The sequence below is a fragment of the Mastomys coucha genome, unplaced genomic scaffold (genome assembly GCF_008632895.1).
Source record: "Mastomys coucha isolate ucsf_1 unplaced genomic scaffold, UCSF_Mcou_1 pScaffold18, whole genome shotgun sequence".
Classification (NCBI taxonomy): Eukaryota; Metazoa; Chordata; class Mammalia; order Rodentia; family Muridae; genus Mastomys; species Mastomys coucha.
Genome location: NW_022196900.1, coordinates 46,367,708 through 46,390,397, shown reverse-complemented (window position 1 = coordinate 46,390,397; position 22,690 = coordinate 46,367,708). Strand labels below are relative to the sequence as shown.

Here is a 22,690-nt window from a genome sequence, read left to right as displayed (position 1 = left end):
TCCTCTAGTATTGCCTGTCTTTAATTTATAAAAAGAATTCATGTGCGTACACACATGCATGTGCATGAACTTGTTTTGTTTTGTTTTTTTGTTTTTGAGACAAAGTTTCTCTGTATAGCCCTGGCTGTCCTGGAACTCACTCTATAGACCAGGCTGGCCTTGAACTCAGAAATCTGCCTGCCTCTGCCTCCCAAGTGCAGGGATCAAAGACGTGCGCCACCACTGCCTGGCCTTTTTTTTTTTTTTTAAAGATTTATTATTATAAGTAAGTATACTTACTGTAGCTGTCTTCAGACACACCAGAAGAGGGCATCAGATCTCATTACGGATGGTTGTGAGCCACCATGTGGTTGCTGGGATTTGAACTCAGGACCTTCGGAAGAACAGTCAGTGCTCTTAACCCCTGAGCCATCTCCAGCCCCATGCATGAACTTGTATATGAGGACGCCCATGGAGGACTGTGGAGGTGTCAAATACAGAGCTAGAGTTAGCACATATGTGAACTGTCTGATGTAGGTGCTAGGAGCCAAACTTTTGTAAAAGCAATAAGTACTTTTTAACTACTGAGCCATCTCCAGTTTCATCTTTCATTCTAAAATCCTTTCCTTCTAAATGTCTATTAGGGTTCTGTTTTGTGATTGTAACCCATTTTGTTTTAGGTGTTGTCTAACTTGTACCCCAAGGCAGCCTCAGACTTGAGATTCTCTTGCCTTAGCCTCAGAAGTGCTGAGATTACAGTTGTGTGCCACCATGAATGCCTAGAACTTCTAGTTCTGTCTTTCATCTGTCAAGTTCTCATTTGTATATACAGATTCTTATATTCTTGGGCTTTGTTAATTGTAGTTGAACCAATTTAAACTTATTTCTTGATTAATTTAGTATGTATGTGCATGTGCACATGCATGCACACTACAGTTCATTTATGGAGGAGAGCTTACTGGAGTTGGTTCTGTCCTTCTGTCAAGTATAGCCTGGAGTTGGAGATGGAACTTAGGTCCTTAATCAGCAAATACATTTCCTGCTGAGTTGTCTTGTTAGCCTGGTCTTTCTAAACTGGCTGAGGTGACCTTGAACTTCTGATCTTCCTGCTTCCATCTCCTAAGTGATTAGATTACAGGCATGGGTATATTGTAGGCAGTCACTATCCACTGAGTTATGTCCCCTAACTGAGAAGTCTTATTTACTTCTTTTTCAAAACTGCTTTTTATAGTCTAATCTTGTATTTTGGTTTCTTTCTTCTTGCTCATATCTTTTTCATTTTCTTGCCTTTTAATTTTTTGTATCTTAGGTATCTTTACTCCTGTGTGTTCTTGCTGATTCTCATGGTTGTTTGCTTCTTATTGAAATACTTGGTTGTAGTTTCACCTTTAGTGAGTCTCTCCACATAGAGGAAGGAGCCAATGCTGGCCTGGAATCATATAGCATAAGCCAATCTTAACTCAGCTTGCTTTTCTCTCTCTCTCTCTCTTTCTCTCTCTCTCTTTCTTTCTCTCTCTCCTTCCTTCCTTCTCCCCCTTTCTCTTTCAGTTATTTTTATTATTGTTTTGTTTTGCTTTTTGAAGATAAAAGTTTCTCTGTGTAGCCCTGGTTTTCTGGGAACTTGCTCTGAAGAGCAGGCTGGCCTTGAAATCAACCTCAGAGATCTGCCTGCCTCTGCCTCCCAAGTGCTGGGATTAAATTATTTATTTATTTATTTATTTATTTTTGGTTTTTCGAGGCAGGGTTTCTCTGTGTAGCCCTGTCTGTCCTGGAACTCACTCTGTAGACCAGGCTGGCCTCGAACTCAGAAATCCGCCTGCCTCTGCCTCCCAAGTGCTGGGATTAAAGGCATGTGCCACCACCGCCTGGCAAATGATTTATTTTTATTTTATGAGCATTGGTATTTATGCCTGTGTGAGAGTGTCGGATCCCCTAGAACCAAAGTTACAGTTATGAACTGCTATGTGAGTATCAGGAATTGAACCTCTCAAAGAACAGCCAGTGGTTTTAACAACTGAGACATCTATCTCTCTAGCCTCTGAACTTGGCTTTTCTAAGTGGTAAGGTACAAGCTACCCAGTCTTGCTTATGAACTTTTTTTTTTATATGCAAGACAGACAAGTTTCAGCTTCTGCCTGCCAACAACAGGTGATAATTGTTTTTATGGTGTTCTACTAGTTTTGTGATATTTGTGTTTGTTCATTGTTCTGTGATTCCATAGTACAGAGGGTTTTGAAAAGGTTGAGTTGTAGCCACTCAGAAGGCAGAGGCAGGTGGATTCAAGAACAGCCTGGTCCTCAGATTAAGGACACTAGGAGCTACACACAGACACCTTCTTTCAAAAAACAAAACAAAAAAAGCTTGAGTTGACATACTACTTAGACCACTTTAAAGGACGAATATCTGTACATAGCATTGTGTTGGCTTCTTATGCAGTGACACCTTAGCTAAGTGTTCAAGTATGGGAAGACTCCTGGGTATTAACATGTTGAAAAGGGGGCACCTCGTCTGTAATGTAGCCATGGCTTCATTGGCCAGTCTCCTTTCTTAACATGTCTTGGTGGTGTTTTATCTCCCACTCAATACCATAAGCCATGGCTTCTAATGCTCTGGCAAATGAAATCTCTACCTGCCCTCTTAATACCTTTGCCTTTTCATTCCCTTACCGGGACTGGTGTATATCTTATGCCTCCTTGCATACTTTTGGCATACTGCTGTAGCAGAGCAGAGCACTTCAGTCACCACTATTTTAGACTGACTGCTTGGTGTCAAGGTCTTTATCATTTATATCTTTGCTGTGTTAATATGGTAGTAACATAGTTGTTGAAAGGTTGGTGTAAAAAATGTGCAAGCTGATTCACATAAATATATTCAAGTATGCTAAGTACCTTTTGCTTTTGCATGTTTATATTGTTAGACATGATTGATTTACTTAAGAATGTAACGTGGTTATATAATACTGAATTTGGTGCTCATGATCAAATTCAGGTCCATGCACATATCTATACCTCCCACCTTGTTTGTTTTGTCTTGTCTGTTTTGAGATCGGGTCTTTGTAGCCCAAGCTGTATAACAAAAGCTGTCCCTGAATTCCTGCCTTTACCTTCCAAGTGCTGGGCTTGTCGAGGTATAGCACTGTGAATGGCTACATCTGCTTTTTATAAAAGCCTGCTACCACATAATATGTTCCTTCTTTAACAATTGTTAAAATTGAACAATATGTTCTTACTTTTAACAATTTGGTTAATAATTCACCAAATATTGTTTTATGTATGCATGCTCACTACAAAGTGCATGTGAGTTTAGGGAGCTAACTCAGGTTGTCCGGATTGATGGCATGTACCTTACCTGCTGAGCCAGCTATCTCCCTGGCTCTAGGTTCTCTAAAAACCTTTTCCTGTGTGGTGGCTCTGTGGGCGCGTGAGTGTTCTTTTGCTTTTTTGCAAGTTTGCAAGGCCAGTTGACCTGCAGTCTTCCCAGTTTTTCTTTCTCTGCCTCCCGTTTGCTGTAGGGGTTCTGGGGTTCTGGGTGCACACACTATATCTTGGGCTCGGGGAGTTGACCTCAAGTCATCAGACCTCAAGTCATGGCAAGTTGTTTTTCTTCACTGAGTGTTGGGTTGGCTCATGTTTATTTTTCTGTTTTCTGTTTAGAAGCTATTGTAAACAATTGGGCATGAAGCTCAGTGATAGAACATTTGTTTAACACTAGCAAAGGTTTAGACCTTGGTTTCAGGAGGAAAAGAATGAGTCCTTTATCATTTCTAGAGGTCCTTGAATATTAGAATACACAAACCTAATTAAGAGAGTAATTTTTGGACTTCCTTAGATTCACATAAAGAACCTAAACAACAAAGTGGTAGCAGAAGAGAAGTACATACCCCGGGAAGTGTGTGTGATGGAGCTAACAGGTAAAACATTTGACTTTCATGCTGTCTATTGATTTTAGTCTCGTTTTGAGCCAGTTTAGAACTTTCTGTGCAGTGGAATAGTACATGATTTCTTCCTCTCAAGCAGATAGTGTCATCCTACTGCAAATCCACATTTGCAGAAGATGTTCAATATTTACTATGACTGGGTATTTTTCTTCTTCTATTTATCTGAATATTGGGTTTTTTGGGGACTATCTAAATTTTGAAGAAAGTACAGGTCTGGAAATTACATAAGGTAAGTTTGGGAATTTTTTAAAAATCCTCATGGTTTGGTAGGGAACTTTCAGACTAGTGCTTTCTATTGTTATGGCTGAGTTTAGTTTAGCTTTCAGTTGGTACATGTCTTCCCAGTTTTAGCCTGCACAGCTCGCTAATATAGATGCTTGTTTGCATCTATATTACAGATTTTTTAAAAATTTGTTTATTTTATATGTATGAGTACTTTACTTGCATGTATGTAAGTGCATTGCCTGGTGCCTTTGGAGGCCAAAAGAGGGTGCTAGGTGCTAGATCCTCTGGAATTGGAGTTATAGTTGCAAGTTCCATTGTAGGTCCTAGTCACTAAACCCTGATACTCTGCAAGAACAGAAAGTGCTCTTAGTGGGTGAGTGGTCTTTTTTTCCCTCTGGCCCATATATTGATGGGTGTTGTTGTTGTTGTTATTATTATTATTAATTTATTTTATTTTTATTTTATTTTATTTTTTTTGAGACAGGTCTCATTGCATAGCTCTGGCTGTCCTGAAACTCACAGAGATCTGCCTGCCTCTGAGTCCTGAGTGTTGAGATTCGAGGTGTGCATCTCTATATTCAGTTTATAAAAGTTTTTGATATTTATAAAGAGTTACATTCTTTACAAAAAATACTAGAAGATATTTGATTTACTCTATTGCCAAACTTAAGATTAAAAACTGAAACCTATTTTGCTACTACTTCTTTCAGGAATTCTATTTTCTTTATTGCCTGTTTTCTGTCATCTTGTTTTAGCTTTTATGATCAATGCCTGATATAAAGTAAAAAACTGAGGACCAGTGAAATAGCTTAGTGGGTAAAGGTGTTTACTCCCAAGCCTGAGACTGGAGTTCAGTTCTGACCTTTAGACCCACATAATGGAAAGAGAACTTACTCCCCATGTTGTTCGCTGACCGCCACATAGGTACTGTGCCTCCTCCCCACCAATGAATAAAAAAGTCAAGAACTCCAAAGTAAATGCATGTAGTACACATGGGTAATGTATTTTTTATTACAAGTAAGAATTCTTATGCAACAGTGAAACAGGTATACTCAACAGATAATTGGATTTATGTATATACATGTGTGGCTTATGCTTGTGTATGTATCAGATCCTCAGCTCAAGGTTGTGCAGGAAGCACATTACTCACTGAGCCATCTTCCCAGCCCTTATATTGTTCTTTACATTTGTTTTATTTCTCTGTTGATGTTTGAGTGCATATGTGGGAGTCAGAGTGACAACCTGTATGAGTTGGTTCATTACTTCCGTCTACAGTTTGGTTTTCAGGGCTGGAACTCAGGTTGTCAGGCTTGGCTAAGATTTGTTTTTAGTACCTTTAATTATATGTGCGTATGGGTGTGGGTATGTGCACATGAGTGCCAGTGCCTTTGGAGTTCAGAAGAGGGTGTCAGAACTCCTGGAGTTGGAGGTTCAGGTGTTTGGGAGCTGCCCAGTATATGCTCTTTTAGGGGACCCAAGCTCAGGTCCTAGCACCTGCTCTTAAGCTTGGGACTGTTGCTCTAATGCTACCAAGTATTATTGAGTGGTGTTTGGCTTTTGTAGGTTTCTTGTAATACAACTTCCCCAAGGAGAAGAGCGACAGATATTAAAATAGATCACCTATGAAAATTGTGAGGGAAAGATTACTTGGGAGAATTCTGTGGATTGAATATAATACTTAAAAACCACAGAAAGAGTACAGTTTTAAACTGGGCAGTGGTGGTACATGCCTTTAATCTCAGCACTGGGGAGGCAGAAGAGGAGGCAGGGGCAGGGGCTAGATAGATGTTTGAGTTGGAGGCCAGCCTGGTGAACAGAGTGAGTTCTGGGATGGCCAGGGCTTCACAGAGAAACCCTGACTAGGGGAAAGAAAGAGTACAGTTAAACTCTTTCACATGCAGTTGTCATCACAGATAATCAGATCACTCTCTTATTGCTATATAAGCTGATGGAAATAGCATTGTATTTGAAATCAATATTCTGTAATAGTAGCTCATTCCTTTCCTGTTTTTTGTGAGCACTATAGCAGGTTGTGCACAATTTCCCAATGTATTGTGGTGATGCTGTTTTTTGACATCTTTACTTTTTAAATTGCTGGCCTATAATTCACTATGTAGACCAAGTTTACCTTGAAATCACAGAGTTCTACCAGCTTCTTTGTGCTGGGATAAAAGCTGCCACACCCAACGTTTCTCAATTCTTTTATCTCTGTTTTCCTCTTTACTTGTTTTTACAGTCTTCCTAAACTTAATGTAGAAAACAAAATTCCAGTCTGGCATACTTTAAATTAGAATACATATTACATACAATGGCTCATTATATATTTACACACCTTTAAAAATATGTTTTTTAAAGATTTATTTATTATTATATGTAAGTGTGTGTAAGTAGCTATCTTCAGACACACTAGAAGAGAGTGTCAGATTTCTTTACGGATGGTTGTGAGCTACCATGTTGTTGTTGAGATATGAACTCAGGACCTTCAGAAGAGCAGTCAGTGCTCTTATCCGCTGAGCCATCTCTCCAGCACCTAAAAGTATTTTCTTAATTCTTTGAGAATTTAATACAGTGTGTTTTGACCTCATTCACTTTCCAATTCTTTTCAAATCTACCTTTACCTTCCTATCCACCTTTACCTTCCTGTCCACCTTTACCTTCCTGTCCACCTTTACCTTCCTGTCCACCTTTACCTTCCTGTCCACCCAACTTCAAGGCTTTGCCTCTCTAGTTGCTAGGGATGTTTCACCTCTTACTAATTAATTTATTTTAAATTTTATTTTATTTTATTTTTGTGTGTGTGTGTGTGTGTGTGTGTGTGTGTGTGTGTGTGTGAAAAAGAGCGAGAGAGATGGAGAGACAGATTTGGAGGTGTTGCTGTGTACGTGCCATTGTGTACATTGAAGGTCAGAATTTTTTTTAATAAAGATTTATTTATTTATTTATTATCTTATTTAATGTATATGAGCATCCTGTTACTGAGCACATACTGGAAGAGGGCATCAGATCCAATTACAGATGGTTGTGAGCTACCATGTGGTTGCTGGGAATTGAACTCAGACCTTCAGCCTTTTATCTATCATCATCGCCCACCTGCTTAAAAGATTTATTTGATTTTCCATTTATGGTAGGAGCACATGCACCCTGGAGCCTGGGGGACTCTGGAGAGAGTGCTGGATGCCCTGGAGCTGCAGTGACGGGTGACAGTGGGCTGCTTTTATGTACATGTTGGAACTGAACTCGAGTCCTCTAGAAGAGTAACACACGCTCTTAACCACTGTGCTGTCTCCAGAAGAACCATACAAAGAAAAAACAAACAAACAAAAACCCAGTCCTGTTATGTAGCTCTGATTGGCCTGGAACTCAGCATAGCCTCTCTAGGATGAAAACCCACCAGATTAATTAGCTAACACAGCTGTTCACTTTGTATTCTGGATCTGAAAAGCAAGCAAAGTGCTCTTGGCAAAGGTCTCTGGTTTGGTTTGGTCTTGTTTTTTTTTTTTTTAAAAAAGAAAATGGCCTTAGAATTTAAAAGATCGGGCTGGAGATGACTTGGCAGTTATGAGTGCCAAGTACTCTTACAGAGGTCCTAAGTTCAATTACCAGCAACCACATGGTGGCTCACAACTATCTGTAATGGGATCTGGTACCCTCTCTGGTGTTGCACTCATATAAATAAAATAAATTAAAAAAAAAATTTAAAAGATCTTTTGAAATTAAGTTGAGGGTTACTTTTTGTTTTGTTTTATTTTCTACAGGGTCTCATGTAAGCCAGACTGGATGATCTAGGCTTACCTTGAACTACTTTTTTTTTTTTTTTCCTGAGATAAGGTTTCTCTGAGATCCTCCTGCCTCTGCCTCCCAAGTGCTGGGATTAAAGGTGTGCACCACCACCACCCGACCTGATTTTTTCTTTTTTAAAGAAAATTTATTTACTATTTATTTATGTCTGTACATTGTGTGTGTATATGTGTGTGTGTGTGCTTGAGTTGTGTATACATGAGCCATGGCACACATGTGAAGGCCAACCACAGTTGTTTGGCTGATTTTCTCCTACTTTTATTTGGGTTTAAGGGATCCAACTCAGGTTATCAAGCTTACAGGACTCTGAACAGAACATTTTCATTATATATGTAACAGTTGCTATAGAGCAAGATTCATAGGAGAAACTGAGTTTGGAGATGAAAAACTAAGTCTTTTTGTTAGTTAAAAAGAATTTGATCCATAAAATTAAATTTTTTTATGTTAATAAAAGATATCAGTACATGAGAAGTACAAGAAGCCCTTTGTGTATCTAAGTCTCTGAAGTAGGTCAGAATTTTATAAATTACTATTTTTATTATTAAGACAAGACAGGATATTGAATAATAACTTGCACTTCTATAAACGTACATATTTTCATTACTGTAGTGTGTTCTTTTTATGGCCTGGAAAGAGAGAAATATAAAAAGTACTTAATATAACCACACTAGCATTGGGGTTTAAGGTGGGTGAACTGCTATTTGCTTTTTTCATATTTAAAAATAATTCATATTTTTTAAATTCATTTCTTTGTACTGAAAATTTCAGGATTTCATGTAGGTCAGTTAGTATACTTGTATTTTATCCTTGCTATGGGATTTTAGCTTTAAGTACTATTAAAAATAAATCTTCTACCCTGCCAATCCCCCGATTAGTCTTCTAAAAGAGAAAGAGAGTATTATGATGTGTGTGAGAGGGCACAAGATTGTGTGTGTGTAAAAAAGTCAGAGGACAGTTGAGACTTGATTCTCTATTTGGGATCTGGGAATCCAGCTCAGGTGCTTAGGTTTACATGGTGAGTATTTGCCACCAAGCTGCCTCACAGCCCTGGTTCTTACAGAGACAGTCTCGCTTTGTAGCCCAGTCTGGTTTGGAACTTGATCTTCTTGCCTCAACTTCTGAAATGCTGAAATTACAGGTGTGTGCTACCATGCCTGGCTGAAAGAATATGAAAGTCTCTGCTACTATGAAATTGTATTTTTAGCATGTTGAGAACATTTTAATAATGCAATTCTAGTTAGTAGAGTTAACTTTTAAGTTGTATACAGATTGTTGTATGTCATCATTTAACCTTATAAAAATATTATAGGATTAAAAATATATGTTAAGGTTGGAGTTAATCGGGAGAGTGATACACAAGTTGGGCAGAAGTGCTGCTCCAGTTGTCACTAGCCCTCCCCAGAGTAAACTGCCTTTCGATGACCAGGGCGAATTGAGCGAAATCGTCATGGACAGATACGGGGCAGACAGTTTCTTACTCAGATACATGAAGTTAGTGGGTGCCTCCCTCCGTATAACTTAGATTTGCTGTCTTTTTTTCTTTCAGCTCTGTGCCTTTTCCCTTACAGTGTACCTCATCCTCAGATACAAACAGTTTCACACTCCTTGAGAAGGTATGGTCTAAAGCGGTTTTCATGATTGTGAGATAAGGCCTTGCTAATTGACCCAGACTTGGCTTGAACTTGCTGTATGGCACAGGCCAATCTTGAACTCATAGCAGTTAGTTCTCTTGTCCCAGCTTCCCAAGTACTGGGATTATGTAGGTGCATAACACTTGCCTTTAAAAACAGCTTCAGCTAATTGTGACAGATAATTTTTGGTGACTTAATTGCAGTCAGGGTTTTTTTCCTCCCATTCTGTGCCATTTCTATCCTCTTACTAAATGAGAATGTGGAATTATTTAGATCTGCCATTTAAAGTGCTTCAATACCAGTCATGATCATTAAGTTATAATGTATGTCTCTTTTCAGGATCCAAATGTGAGAACTCCCACAGAGAAAAACATGACTTCTAAGAAAATAGCTGACTCTGATGTGGAAGACTCTGCTTTATCAGATATTGCAAAGAATACACAACATAGTGTATTCAGAGGGTCTCTGCCGGTGAAAAAGAGTGATCCATTCCAGAAAGAGCAAGATCGTCTGGTAGACGAGGTTAGAAAAGGATTGTTAAGCTGGGCGGTGGTGGCTCCCAGCACTTGGGAGGCAGAGGCAGGCATATTTCTGAGTTTGAGGCCAGCCTGGTCTATAGAGTGAGTTCTAAGATAGCCAGGGCTACACAGAGAAACCCTGTCTTGAAAAAGAAACCAAAAAAAAAAAAAAAAAAAAAAAAAAAAAAAAAAAAAAAAGAAAGAAAGAAAGAAAGGAAAGGATTAGTCGTATTGGGATAAAAAATGGAGTAGAGTTGTTGAGAAATTTATGTTAAGGAGTCACAGACAATAAAAATGAAGGCTAGGGGCTGGAGACATTGTTCAGTGGTTAAGAGAGAGTATGTTCTGCTCTTGCAGACGCTCGCTGTCTGCCAGCGCTGGGCAGAGGACCCGGCCCGCCTGCAGCCCGCCAGGGAGCGTCTGCCGCCGTCTGCCAGCGCTGGGCTGCCGACTGCTGTGCTCATGCTTCCTGCTGCACTGTCATGTTCCTGTCTGGCCTTGCTCATTTTCCTTTTCTTCTTTCCTCTTGTAGGTTGCCAGAGTAGTTCTATCTGATTCACCACAGCTCTCTGAAGGAAAAGAAGTAGAATTGGAGTACTTAATTGACACTTTAATTTCTGATCCTTTCTTAACCAGGAAACAAATTCCCCGGACTCCAGAAAACTTGAGTAAGTTAATGCTCTCTGTTCATTTTCCCTTCCTAAGACATTTCCCACCATTAGAATCACGATCTGACAGTTCTTTGGAAACAATTTAAAACTGTACTTCTTATTAGCCGACAGTGGCTCTTTATTTGGATATAATGGAATTTTGTTGAAGTATTCAGCGTGGTCACTCACATTTTACAACCATCTTTCATCAGTAATCTTTTGTAACTCCTGAGTACACCCACAGAAGTATAATTAGTCCTGATATTATAATCTTTAGTTGTTTTACTTGGCTATTTTTCTGCAAAGTATTTTATTTGGTCACTTAAAAAAATTCTGGGGCCAGTTGAGCCATCTTCCACATGGCAGAGAATGGACTCCGGGAAGTTGTCCTCTGACCTCCATACATGCACCATAGCACATGTGTAGTCATACTCATATGCATATGTACAGGCATGCACTAAATAAACAAATGAATAAATTCAGTAAATGTGCTAAGAAAAATTCTCCCCTTCAGGTAGGTCAGATGTCCATGCTTAGGGAGTATGGTGACTGCTTTCCAGTCAGCAGTCAGAAGGAGCCACCTCATGCATGGATCTTCAACCCATGGCGAAAATAAGCAGAGCGTCAAATGTTTCCCTCTAGTACTTGCAATTGGTGTAGGCAAACCTGATACTTCCTTACTTACAAGTGCAGATCATTTGGGTTGAATGATTGAATACAATTTCTTCTTTGCTGCTGATTTAATTCATTGAGCTGAGACAGCGTAGCTTGCTGTTCTTCAAATGAAAAACTGAATTAAACAGGGTCCTACAGTATGTTTTTCTTTTTAAAAAATTATATTTAACACAACCTTGCTCATTTGTTGACACATTGCTTATAGCCATTTCTATGCTACAATGGCAGATTTGAGGAGTTGTGGGAGATCAAATGGCTGACAGCCTAATATTAGCATCTAGTCTTTTTTTCTTTTTTAAAAAATTTTATTTAATATAATATGAGTACACTGTATCTGTCTTCAGACACACCAGAAGAGGGCATCAGATGGTTGTGAGACACCATGTGGTTGCTAGGAATTGAACTTAGGACATCTTGAAGAACAGTCAGTGCTCTTAACCATTGAACCATCTCTCCAGCCCTGGTATCTAATCTTTTAACAACAATAACAAAAGAATTCTGTCTATTTCTGGTATGGCTAGACAAGTAGATATGTCTTTCATGTATATAATCAAATATATTGTATACAAGGTTATGTGTATTTCAGGAACAGCTGTTGTTAGGTGTACAGACTTGAGTTTGGTCATTTGGAGATGAAATTTTCTGATGCTCTGGTTTGTCATCCTGTTAGCATATGTATGAAACTTGGGCTGAAGCAGTAGCCTCATTTTCAGAATAAAGTATATTAATTACATGTCTGTGTTTGGGCATACGTAAATGATAAAATACGTGTTTTTCCCCCCACCTTAATTAGAAGCTGATATTAGGAGCTCATGGAGAAAAGCTGTCGAAACTGAAGATAACAGAAGTTCAGGTGTGATTCTAGTGGATGCCAAAGCTAGAGAAATGTCCTCAGAGTCTTCACCTATGCTGCATAGTCAGAGGGAATTTAGTCTGGCGATTTTTTCCCCAGATTTTGATCGGTCTTATCTACCTGAAGAGAAAGCTGTACCAGATCAGCTTAAAGGTGTACCTCAGAAACATTTGGTAACAAGTCAGATCAGTGAACCTCCAACAGAAGATGTGTCAGACTTGAAGAATAAGAAAATGATTTGTAAGCAAGATTTAGAATGTGCAACCACCATGCTTCCAGGAACTAGACAGAAGGAGGCATTCTCCTCTGTTGTGGGCAGTGGGATAGATGTGATGGGTAGAAGTAAAGAGGACTGTGTTCCAATACTGGACCACTCACAAGCTTCTTGCAGTGAACCTTCCACACATAAAACTCTGTTATGGGATTCTTTTCAGAGGTTGAGTGGCATTGGCATATTACATGAAACTCTTCCAGAAGAAGTCGGTCGCCTAAGTCTTAATAGTTCTACTAGTTCAGAGACTGCTTTTAAACTAGAACCAAGGAGTTATGTGCACAGTGATGCTTCTCCAGATGATGTGGGAAAAGGATTAGATTCCAATTTACAGGCTCTTCTCACTAGTTATGAGGCTCTGAAGAAATCTCTTAGCAAAATCAGGAAAGAATCTCACCTGTCTAATCCCAGGACACTTGAACAACACAAAGCAGAATTGAGCCCTGTAGTCAAAGATGTGCAAGCAGATGACACTTTTTGGGACAGTCGAGATTTGTTTATGGACTCCACAAAGCCATCTTCCCACATGTCATTTGATGAAGAAACACAGACTGTATCACCTCTAACTAAAGCTTTTCTGGTGGAGCAAAAATTGAGGACCACGTTACCATGTAGCCTTGGGGAATTTCTGCCTAATTTAAAAGGTGAGAATCAACCAAACCTGTGCATGCACCTTTGGTTGATCCATTCTCTTTTAACTTTTCTTCCCCTCCTAAGATAGACTAACATTGTAAGATAGTAGCATTGTGGTACTTACCCCTGGCTAGCCACAAAACTCATTATATAGTTTGGGCTGGCCCAGGCTGTTTCTGATCTTCTGTTTACTTAACTTTTTATAAATATAGTACAAAGTGAATGTTGCATGATCAGGGTGGGTAATGTGACAAATATAATCCTTCTACCTTCATCAAAGGTGAGAGGAGTACCCTTACTTTATGGGTACTTTCAGAGTCCTCATTTTTTATGCACACGCACACAGGCAGACTATTTTTCCGAATATGGTCACATTTTGAAATACTGGTGTTAGAATTCCAACAGAATGTGTTGGTGGGCAGTCCAACCTATAACAGTATAAGTTATTGTAGCCAAACATTCAGCACATTTTATTAATCATAGTTCTCTTATTTTTATGTTTGAAAATTATATACTGTATTAAAATTATTCTTAGGTATTTAGGACTGATTTAGGTCTTGTTATGTAGATTTTTCACATATCACTTTGGGTTTTTTGAAAAGTATTCTAGAAGTATACTGATATTTATTTTGAGTAGAAATGATAATTTCATTCACTATTAATCTTGCACAAAGTGAGCTTTTGTTAAGTCAAGGACTTTGCTACTTTCTGGAATTGTTCCTACTTGCAATACTTATTTTCCTCTTTTAAAAATCAATTTTTCAGAAGAAGAAATCTCAAGTAAGAGGTGTGAAGCAAGAGATTCTCTGACTTGACAAGATGAAGCATTTTCAAGTTCATTTGCTGTGATGCACTTACCCTGAAGTCTTGTGCCTGAACTGCAGCTGATGGACATACATTGGAAGTGAATTCTCTTTCCAGCTTCAAAGGAGTTCTGAATGTACTTTGGCTTCTTATAATGTGCTTAGGTCTTTTTTTTTTTTTTCATAAATATTATGAGTTTGAAATATGAAGTACTTAACAGAAAATGTCAAATTTTAGAAAACAGTTTTGATTCCTAGAATAATCTTATAATCAAATGACAAATATAGTTATTATGTTAAAAATATCAGTCATTAACATAAGGGTTAGTGCCCAATCTAATAGTGAATGAATAACCATATCTTTCATTTTAGAGAAATAAACCAATTTATTGGATCTTGATGGACTATTCTGGTATTAACACAAAATGAACAAAGTGTAGTGCCTTTACCTTTGGAAGGATGTATAGTCAAAGCAGTACACCTTAACGTTTGTAAAAATGTAAACAGGCTTAATGAATTCTAAGTATATTGCTCCTGCAGAGTGATGTTGATGGGATGAAATGTATGTGGTTGGTGAAGACAAGATTGAAGTGAATTGAGGAAAATGGGGAAATGTAGAGATGGCCAGACATTTAAAGAACACTGTCAAACTATTGTGTGTACTTTAGACTGAGAATTTAATTCTATTTATATTTAACAAGAATATAAATGCAAAATTTACAAATTTGTCTTACAGTTGTGGTCTGTGGGTGGTATGGTGGGTGTTGTTTTGGGAAAAGTAGGTAACAAGCTTGTGTTACCTACTGATCAAAAACATTAAAGTTCCCTAGTGCCTACAGAATATCTCAAAATAATTTGAGAAAGTTGAACATGGATTTAAGTAACTAGTAACATTTATACGTTTTGCCTTATTGTCAGGGGTCTTGTTTATATCATTCAAGGAATAAATACATGTGCTTGAATAAGCCTGACTAGAAGAGGTGCTAAAAGGTTGATTTATTATCTCCTATTCTGTGTAGAGCCTCCGTTTGAAACTATCAAAATCTTGTCCCTAGGTCTTAAGAAAATAAGAGAAGAGAAAGGTAGATAGATGGGCTGAGTGTCAGAAGGACTGTCTAAAAGCTGCTTGACAGAGGTTAGAGGACACGTTCCTGAGGGCTCTGGGTTCCTTCACAAGTGCAGCAGAGCAAGGACTATTCAGGTGTACTGGGAAATCATTTGTCTACTTTACAGACAGCTTGGTACCTAAATTCTAAGTAGCATGTTAGGGAAGAGGAAGGATGGACTAACAGAGGAACCTCTGGCATGCCTTTAAAACTATTAAGTGTTTAATATACATGATTGCATTTAACCTTTGTAATTGAGATAGGAGGCAAACCTAGCCTGCAGATACAGACCTAGATACAAGCTAGAGATGAAATGACGAGCAGGAGGCAGGGACCAACTGTATTAGGATCATCTGAGATGCCAGTTTAAAAATGCTCATTTAGAAAGGGTCTAGAAATCTCAACTCAAATATGCTTCCCCGTGTCAACTCACAAGTTCAGCAGTTTGCTGCCAAGATGCTGGGATTCATATTTAGTCCCTAGGTGTCTTTAGGAATTGGCACACTATTGTATGTATATTGCTCTAGAAGCCCTTCATTATGAGAGTCAAAAGATCAAGTATCTGGATATTTTGGGTTTATAAGAGTCACTAAAATTTACCTATGGTCAGCTGAGGATTCCTGAAATTATTATTTCCTGTTTCAGTATCATGAACAAATCTCCAATTGGTCACTTCTCCAAAACTGACTGTAACTGCTCTCAGTGCCTTCCCATACAGTATCTCCTGCAGTTCCCTTTGACGCTTAGGAACTACTTTGATCATGTCAGGCCCTTGCTGAAGAGCCCGTTGATGATTCATTGTAATTATAGAACAGGGTTTTGGTATGAAGATAGCTCCCCTCCTCAGACTTCTTCCCTCTCCTGCTGGGATCTTTTACAGTGCTTACCTTGTCCTTCTAGCTCACCTCAGTTCTTTGTTAGTTTGAAGACCTTTAATTATATCAGTTAGGAATTCTAAAAATTTATTTATTTTCATGTGTAGGATTTTTAAAATTTTTTTTTTTTTCATATGTGTGGATGTTTGCCAACAGGCCTCTTTGGTGCCTGGTGCTCCCTGAGGAGTCAGATCCTCTGGGACTAGAGTTACAGACTGGTGCTAGGACTCGATCCTGGGTTATAGGATGAGCAGCCACTAAGGCATCTCTTCAGCCAGTTATAGTTCCTTTAAAATTCAGAATAGCACTTTAATCCTTTAATTAAACACCTTTGATCCAAGCACTTGGGGAGACAGGTGGGTCTTAGAGTCTAGTCTACAAAGTAGTTCTAGGACAGCCAGGGCTACATAGTGAGACCCTGTCTGTAAAACAAATAAAAACTGAAGGCTCAGATAAATCACATTTTCTACCTTAATGTCTTAATTTGCCTTCCCTACATCCATGGATCCCTAGATCCATCTTTTCTGAAGTATATAGTATAACTGTTTTGTGTGTGTGGGAGGGGTAGTGGTGGGGAGACAGGAATCTATTTTTGTTCAGGTTAGTTTCAGCTCACAGCCGTCTTCTGCCTCAGTCTCCCAAGTGTTGGAACTACAGATGTTTACCTAGCTTTTACTTAATGTCTTTATTAGACATCTCCCTGCTATTTTATGTATTGATTTCTGATCCCAGCTGTATAAATACCTTCTTACCTATGTAGATGTCTGTAGGATACCCATGTTGCCGAGCATGAAAAATGCTACCAAGTAAGATAAAGAATAGTTCAAGTTAAAGAACACTTGGGGGGCAGGGATTAAGCTTAACAAAATACTAAACAGGCATTTTGAAACCTTTACAATATTTTTCTTGGTTATAAGGTATACCAATTTTATCTAGAGTGTAAACAGGAATTCTTGAGACCTGTATAAAAGCAAACTATTTTTCCCCTAGTGTACTAAAAGAAAATGTGTTTCAAAACATTTCATTTAATGTATGAAGACAGTGTATAGATCAGATGCCTGGTTGCTCTAAAGAGCACTCACCTTTTATGCACTGAGAGCTGGTAAGTTTATGTTGTGGAAAATGTCTGTTCTAAGGAATGTTCAACATACTGCTGTCTAGAATAAATATTCAGTGTTTTACCACTTGTCTGGAATTCCCTGTATTTCATAAAAAATTATGCCTTGGTGCTGGAAAGATGGCTCAGCGGTTAAAAGAGTACTGACAGTTCTTCCAAAGATCCCGAGTCCAATTCCCAGCAACCACCTGGTGGCTCTCAACCATCTGTAATGGGATCTACTGACCTCTTCTAGTGTGTCTGAAGACAGCTACAGTGTACTCATATAAATAAAATCTTAAAAAAAAAAAACTACGCCTCAAACACACCACTGAATTATCACATACAAAAGTACAACTTGGTAAAATAAAAGACTCAGTGATACAGGTAAGAGTATTTTTTTACTGTTTGTCACTAGAATCTAGATTTACTACAACAGCTTTTGTGTTTGAGGCAGGGGTCTTGCCATATAGCCCTGATTGGCCTGAGTGAGTGATTGGTCTTTGTGCCTTTGTAAAAAGAATGGCTCCTAGTCAGAGAAGCCTCTGCTCCAACATAGACAACTGAACACAGCCTATAAGACAACTAACACTTGAACTGGAATGGAAGAGTTTATACTTATATTCTGTTTTTACCATATGTGCCCAATGCAAACTAGGAACCTCAGAATCTTTCCCCACAAAAAATACACAAATTTGGTGTCATGGTATTTCCAGATAAATACAAATGTCAAAACGCCAACTTTGCAGCCTTTGTTTCTAAAGTTTGTAAATTTGGAATTACATGTAGGAATAATCTATACCTAAAATGGTAGTTTTTGGTTTTTTTTTTTTGAAGAACTTAGTATAGCCTAGGTTGTTCTTAAATTTATGATAATCATTTTACGTAGCCACCTGACTACTGGGATTACAGGGAATGAGCAGCTGCTTAGCAAAAGCTAGGTTTTTGTTTTGTTCCTTAAAATAAATGGAGGTAGTGGGGTGTGATGGTTAGGTAAGAGGCACAAAGGGTCTGGTCAGAATGCCCTAAAGTGTCACCTTAAAGTTATGCCAGTTTTCTCATGTATTAATGATATTAGTCACCATCCATCAGGTTATGAGGATAAATTAAAATACATGCATGCCAAGTACTTAATACCTGGCATTTAACAGGCTCAAACTTTGCCAGATGTCACATGCACTATTTTAGAGGAAAGGCATAATCTGGATGCTTTCTGCATTGACAATTTTATGTAGTGGTCTTATCACAAAAGGAGAGCAGGCATAATGAAATCATGTCTTGCCCAACTTCAAAGTAAAAGATTAGGACTGGGATCTCATCCCAGAAGTTCTAGACAAGCATTCTACAACTGAGCTATGTCCCTATCATAAGAACTTCTTGGGACTGGGGTCTCATGTATCTCTGGCTAGTCTAAACATCCCAACAATCTTAAAACACCCAATACTCCTGCCTTCACCTGGGATTACAGGCATGCATCACTACTCCCAGGTTTCATGTTCCTATGGGGTTGGATGATCCCAGGATCTTGTGCATTGCTAGGCAAGCCAGTTGAACTACATTATATAAATATCCAGTCCTTGAATTCGTTTTAAACTTTTTAAATGTGTATGGATGTTTTGCTTGCACCAGCTGTGTGCCTGGTGTTTGTAAAGGCCAAAACAGAGTGTTGGATTCCCTAGGACTGGAGTTACAGATGGTTGTGAACTGTCACGTGGATGCTGGGAATTGAACCCATGTATCTGGAAAAGCAGACAGTGCTCTTAACCAGTCACTATTCCAGCCCCTCGAGTCTTTACCACTGCTAGAGCTGCTACCAAGCATTGCCAATTTGCCAGCTAATGATACTTGAGGATAATCTGTACCTTCAAATTATTTCAAACAACATTTTAAATTGCTAATAATGTTTATTCATGATTGAAACCAAGGATTTAGAAATACATTTTAATATCTTGCTGATAAAATAGTAACATTCCACCGTTGTGATCTGATAATACAGAAGATAACTGCTTTAATACTCTATTATAACCAGGTAACCAGCACACACACACACGCACACGCACACACACACCACCTACTTTAGTGTTAACACCACACTATCTTTTCATAAAGGCTGTCTTGAAGATCTCTACTGGATAGCTGAGTAAATAGCGTCCAATACTAAGACTAGGGAAGAGATGAGCTAGTAAGCACACGTTTCAAGCTCACTTTTAAGCACATGACATGAATATTAAAAACAAATGATGCAAAAAAAAAAAGCCACCGTAATTCAGCATTTTACTAAAGAGCATTTGGCATTACTTCAACGCATGAGGAGGCTGTGCTTGGGGCCATCTACTCTCTCTAGCTTCTCAAAGTGTTTCCTGGCATTACGAATGTTGATCAGGGTAGCTGCAGAAGGGATGGATGGATCTGACATGACCACCATCACATACGTGTTTGATGTAAAGATGTCGATGAAGGCAGCGAAGTTAGAATTCCTCACTTCCATGCTCTGGAAAGAAGCGGCCAATTTACTGCAGCTTAGCTTAAACTGCTTGATGATGTTGCTGATCTTCTCAAAGCGGTGCACATCGCGTTGCTCTTTGCACTGGTAGTGGGAAATCACCAAGAACGTAGCTCTCTCGAACAGCAGAACTTCATCAGCCTCAATAATCTGGGCAAAATTCCTTAGGTTCATCTCCAGCTGTTGCACGTTGGGGATCAGCTGATAGACGATGCTGGACCAGGCTTTGTAGAGCGTCTCATCCCAGATGGACGTTCGGAAACAGGCGCACTCCAGCGGGCGAGACAGACGCCTCAGGTCTTCCTCTCGCTCTTTAAAAATCAGGTCACGTTGATCTTCCTGAACCAGATCCATTTTGTGCACTAGGCAGAAGATTTTGGCATCAGGTGAATTCTGGAGGATGGCTTCCAGACACGACTGGTAATAATGCATATCTTTTTCCAGTTCGCGGCTCTCTACGTCAAACACGTATATCAGAACCTCCACGTTACGGAAGATGTTGTCCCGCTGGCTGGTGAAGTAATTTTCCATAAAGGTGTCCTGGCCGCCACAGTCCCACAGGTTCAGCACCAGATTCCCCAAGAATCGGACGTGGGAGTGCTCCACGTCGATGGTGGCACCCAGGCGCCTGGTGTCGCGCGCAATGTAATTTGCAAAGATGATCGACCTCATGCTGGTCTTCCCCGACCCGCTCTTCCCCATCAACAGCACCTTTTTCTTCATGGCTGTATTTGGCATCACCTGCCGGCGTTGCCACGGACTGGGCCTGAGGCACGGCCTAACGGCGGACCGACCGAGGATGGAGACGGCGGGACACCAGGCACCGCCCGGCAGCGGAGGCCGTGCAGGCGAGCTCGGGGCAAGAAGGACCGCAGCGAGGGAAAGGCCTCAGGAAGCAGCGCCGGAGGCAATGGCCACAGCAGCTCGGAGCTAGCGAGAGCAGACGAGTGATGCGATCAGCTCCGGCCCGGCCGCCACCCACTTCCCGCCGGCATCTCGCGAGAACTCCGAGGGCCTGCCACCACCCACTTCCGGTGGAGGCATCGCGAGAACGTCGGTTGCTCCTTTACGAGCCGCGGAGTTCTGAGAAACTGCTCTTTCAATTGTAACCTAGCGCGCCGCGAGCTTAAACGGGAAGGGGAAGCCTACGCTGGTTTTTTTGTTCGGCGTGGGTTGCCCTGGCGGTTTGCAAAAGGGGCCGAGTGATCCTGGGGGGGAGGACGCTGCCCTCGCGTGGCCAGTAGTCCCCACACGCCCACTGCCATTACCACCTCAGAGAGATGTGCTGTAGGCTTGAGAATCAGGGAGGTAGAGGCAAGGCCTTGTTTGTCAACCCACATAGGGATGACAAATGAAAACCAGCATAAAGAGATTTCGAGGGCTAAGCAGCACCTTACCAGGAGACATCTGACTCCTTGTTTTTTTTCTACTTCCAGACAAGTTCCCTTTTCATGTCCTCTTTCCCATTAACCTCAGCTTGAGAATTTGTTATTAGAATCCAAAACACGAGGAGAGGGTAGTGTGGAACACCATGCAGTAGCTTCGTCCTCACAGTAACCGTGTAAACAGCTATTTTCAAAACCTTAGGAGGTGATAGTCTGAATGACTTAGATGGTTTGCTCACTTAGCCATAGGCCACATTGTTTCAAGTACAGGGCCTTTAAGGAGAGATAATCAGTGTCATCCAATACATTCAGGATGAGTCATAGAATTGCCAGGGCACTTCATATTCTAAATTAGGACACTACATCCTTATTGTAAAAAGCCTTTTCCAGGTAGTATACTACACTGTACCAATGAAGACATGTCCTCACTCATTCATTCAAAAGTTGAATGTTGGGGCTAAGAGACATGGCTAATCATTTAAGTGTACTTGATGCTTTCATAGAGGATCAGGAGTCAGGTATGGTACTATCCTTTGGCCTCCATGGTGTCCCACACAGATATGGTGCACATAATCCTCCACTCCCCCCATACTACTCTTCTAGAGAACCTGGGTTTGATTCCCAGCACCACCATGACTCTTTGAAACTGTAACTCCAGTCCCAGGGGATGATGCCCTCCTTCAACCTGTGGGTACTGCATGCATATGATACACAGACACACGGGAAAAATATGCATTTACGTAAATAATATTTAACATATGCAGGATATGTGATCACACTGAACCCTGAGATTGTATTGTGGCTCAGTCATAGCACACACCTTTATTTTTAAAAGATTATTTATTTATTGTATGTAAGTACACTGTAGCTGTCCTCAGACACTCCAGAAGAGGGCATCATCTTGTTACAGATGGTTGTGAGCCACCATGTGGTTGCTGGGATTTGAACCGGGACCTTTGGAAGAGCAGTCAGTGCTCTTAACCAATGAGTGATCTCGGTTAAGATGAGATCTTAGCCCCATAGCACACATCTTTAAATCCTCTGGCTAGAATACAGATATGCCCTTAGAACACACTTTTAATCTCAAACAATGAAGGTATAATTAGTTTGTAGAAGAAAGCACCATGTTTGAAAGTGATGTCTAATTGAGTGGCAGACAAAGTAACAAATCAGAGAAAGAGTTGACAGAATAGGATATACCCAACTCTCAGAAAGAAAAGGGAAAGAGGTTACATGACTATTAGCAGCACACACACACACACACACACACACACACACACACACACACACACACACACACAGAGGGTAGGAGGCAGTATTTACCAGGACAGTTATAGAGAGAAAAGGTTGAAAAGAGAGAGCAAGCTAGACACAGGGGAAGGCAGAATGAGCCAGAGAATGAGAAGGAACCAGAAGATTAGAACAGATTGCCAAAGTTAGTATGAGGCCAAACAGAGCAATTCAGGAAAGGCTGAGAGAGAGAAGCCAGATTGAATCAGTCAGCTTGGAGAGGAGTTTGAGCCAGAACAGCTGAGTTGAACCAGCCAGCCAGAGATCAGAACAGGAAAAGGTGAGCTTACTCAGCAGTAAGTCTTACAGGCTGAAAACATTCTAGGCCTAGATTAGATTATATGGAAGCTAGAAGCTTCCAGGACTGGGCCTAGGTTATCAGACAGAGACAGGAAGCCTTGGGGACAACAATAGGAGCATAAAAGATACATTTACAAGCCATTGATCCCTTTTGTGCATTAT

The 22,690-nt window shown here is 40.0% G+C and overlaps 2 protein-coding genes and 1 non-coding gene across 4 annotated transcripts in view; 2 read left to right on the top strand and 1 right to left on the bottom strand.

Moving 5' to 3' along the window:
* Haus6 (HAUS augmin like complex subunit 6) overlaps nt 1-17,138 on the top strand; it is a 39,747-nt gene extending 22,609 nt beyond the window's left edge. The window contains exons 12-17 of one of the 2 annotated variants that reach the window (XM_031377801.1): nt 3,808-3,889; nt 9,486-9,552; nt 9,910-10,092; nt 10,621-10,756; nt 12,207-13,181; nt 13,936-17,138. In XM_031377801.1, coding sequence (XP_031233661.1) covers nt 3,808-3,889; nt 9,486-9,552; nt 9,910-10,092; nt 10,621-10,756; nt 12,207-13,181; nt 13,936-13,985 — 1,493 coding nt within the window. In that variant the 3' untranslated portion in view covers nt 13,986-17,138. The remainder of the gene's footprint in view (nt 1-3,807; nt 3,890-9,485; nt 9,553-9,909; nt 10,093-10,620; nt 10,757-12,206; nt 13,182-13,935) is intronic. The other variant, XM_031377802.1, reaches the window with a different exon arrangement.
* Nucleotides 9,281-9,411, top strand: LOC116097276. Its single transcript, XR_004121321.1, has one exon.
* A 1,796-nt stretch (nt 17,139-18,934) lies between the features above and the next one.
* Rraga (Ras related GTP binding A) lies at nt 18,935-20,571 on the bottom strand. Its single transcript, XM_031377803.1, has one exon. It carries the CDS (start codon nt 20,289-20,291, stop codon nt 19,350-19,352), a length of 942 nt encoding a protein of 313 aa, XP_031233663.1. The 5' UTR covers nt 20,292-20,571; the 3' UTR covers nt 18,935-19,349.
* Between the last annotated feature and the right edge of the window lie 2,119 nt (nt 20,572-22,690).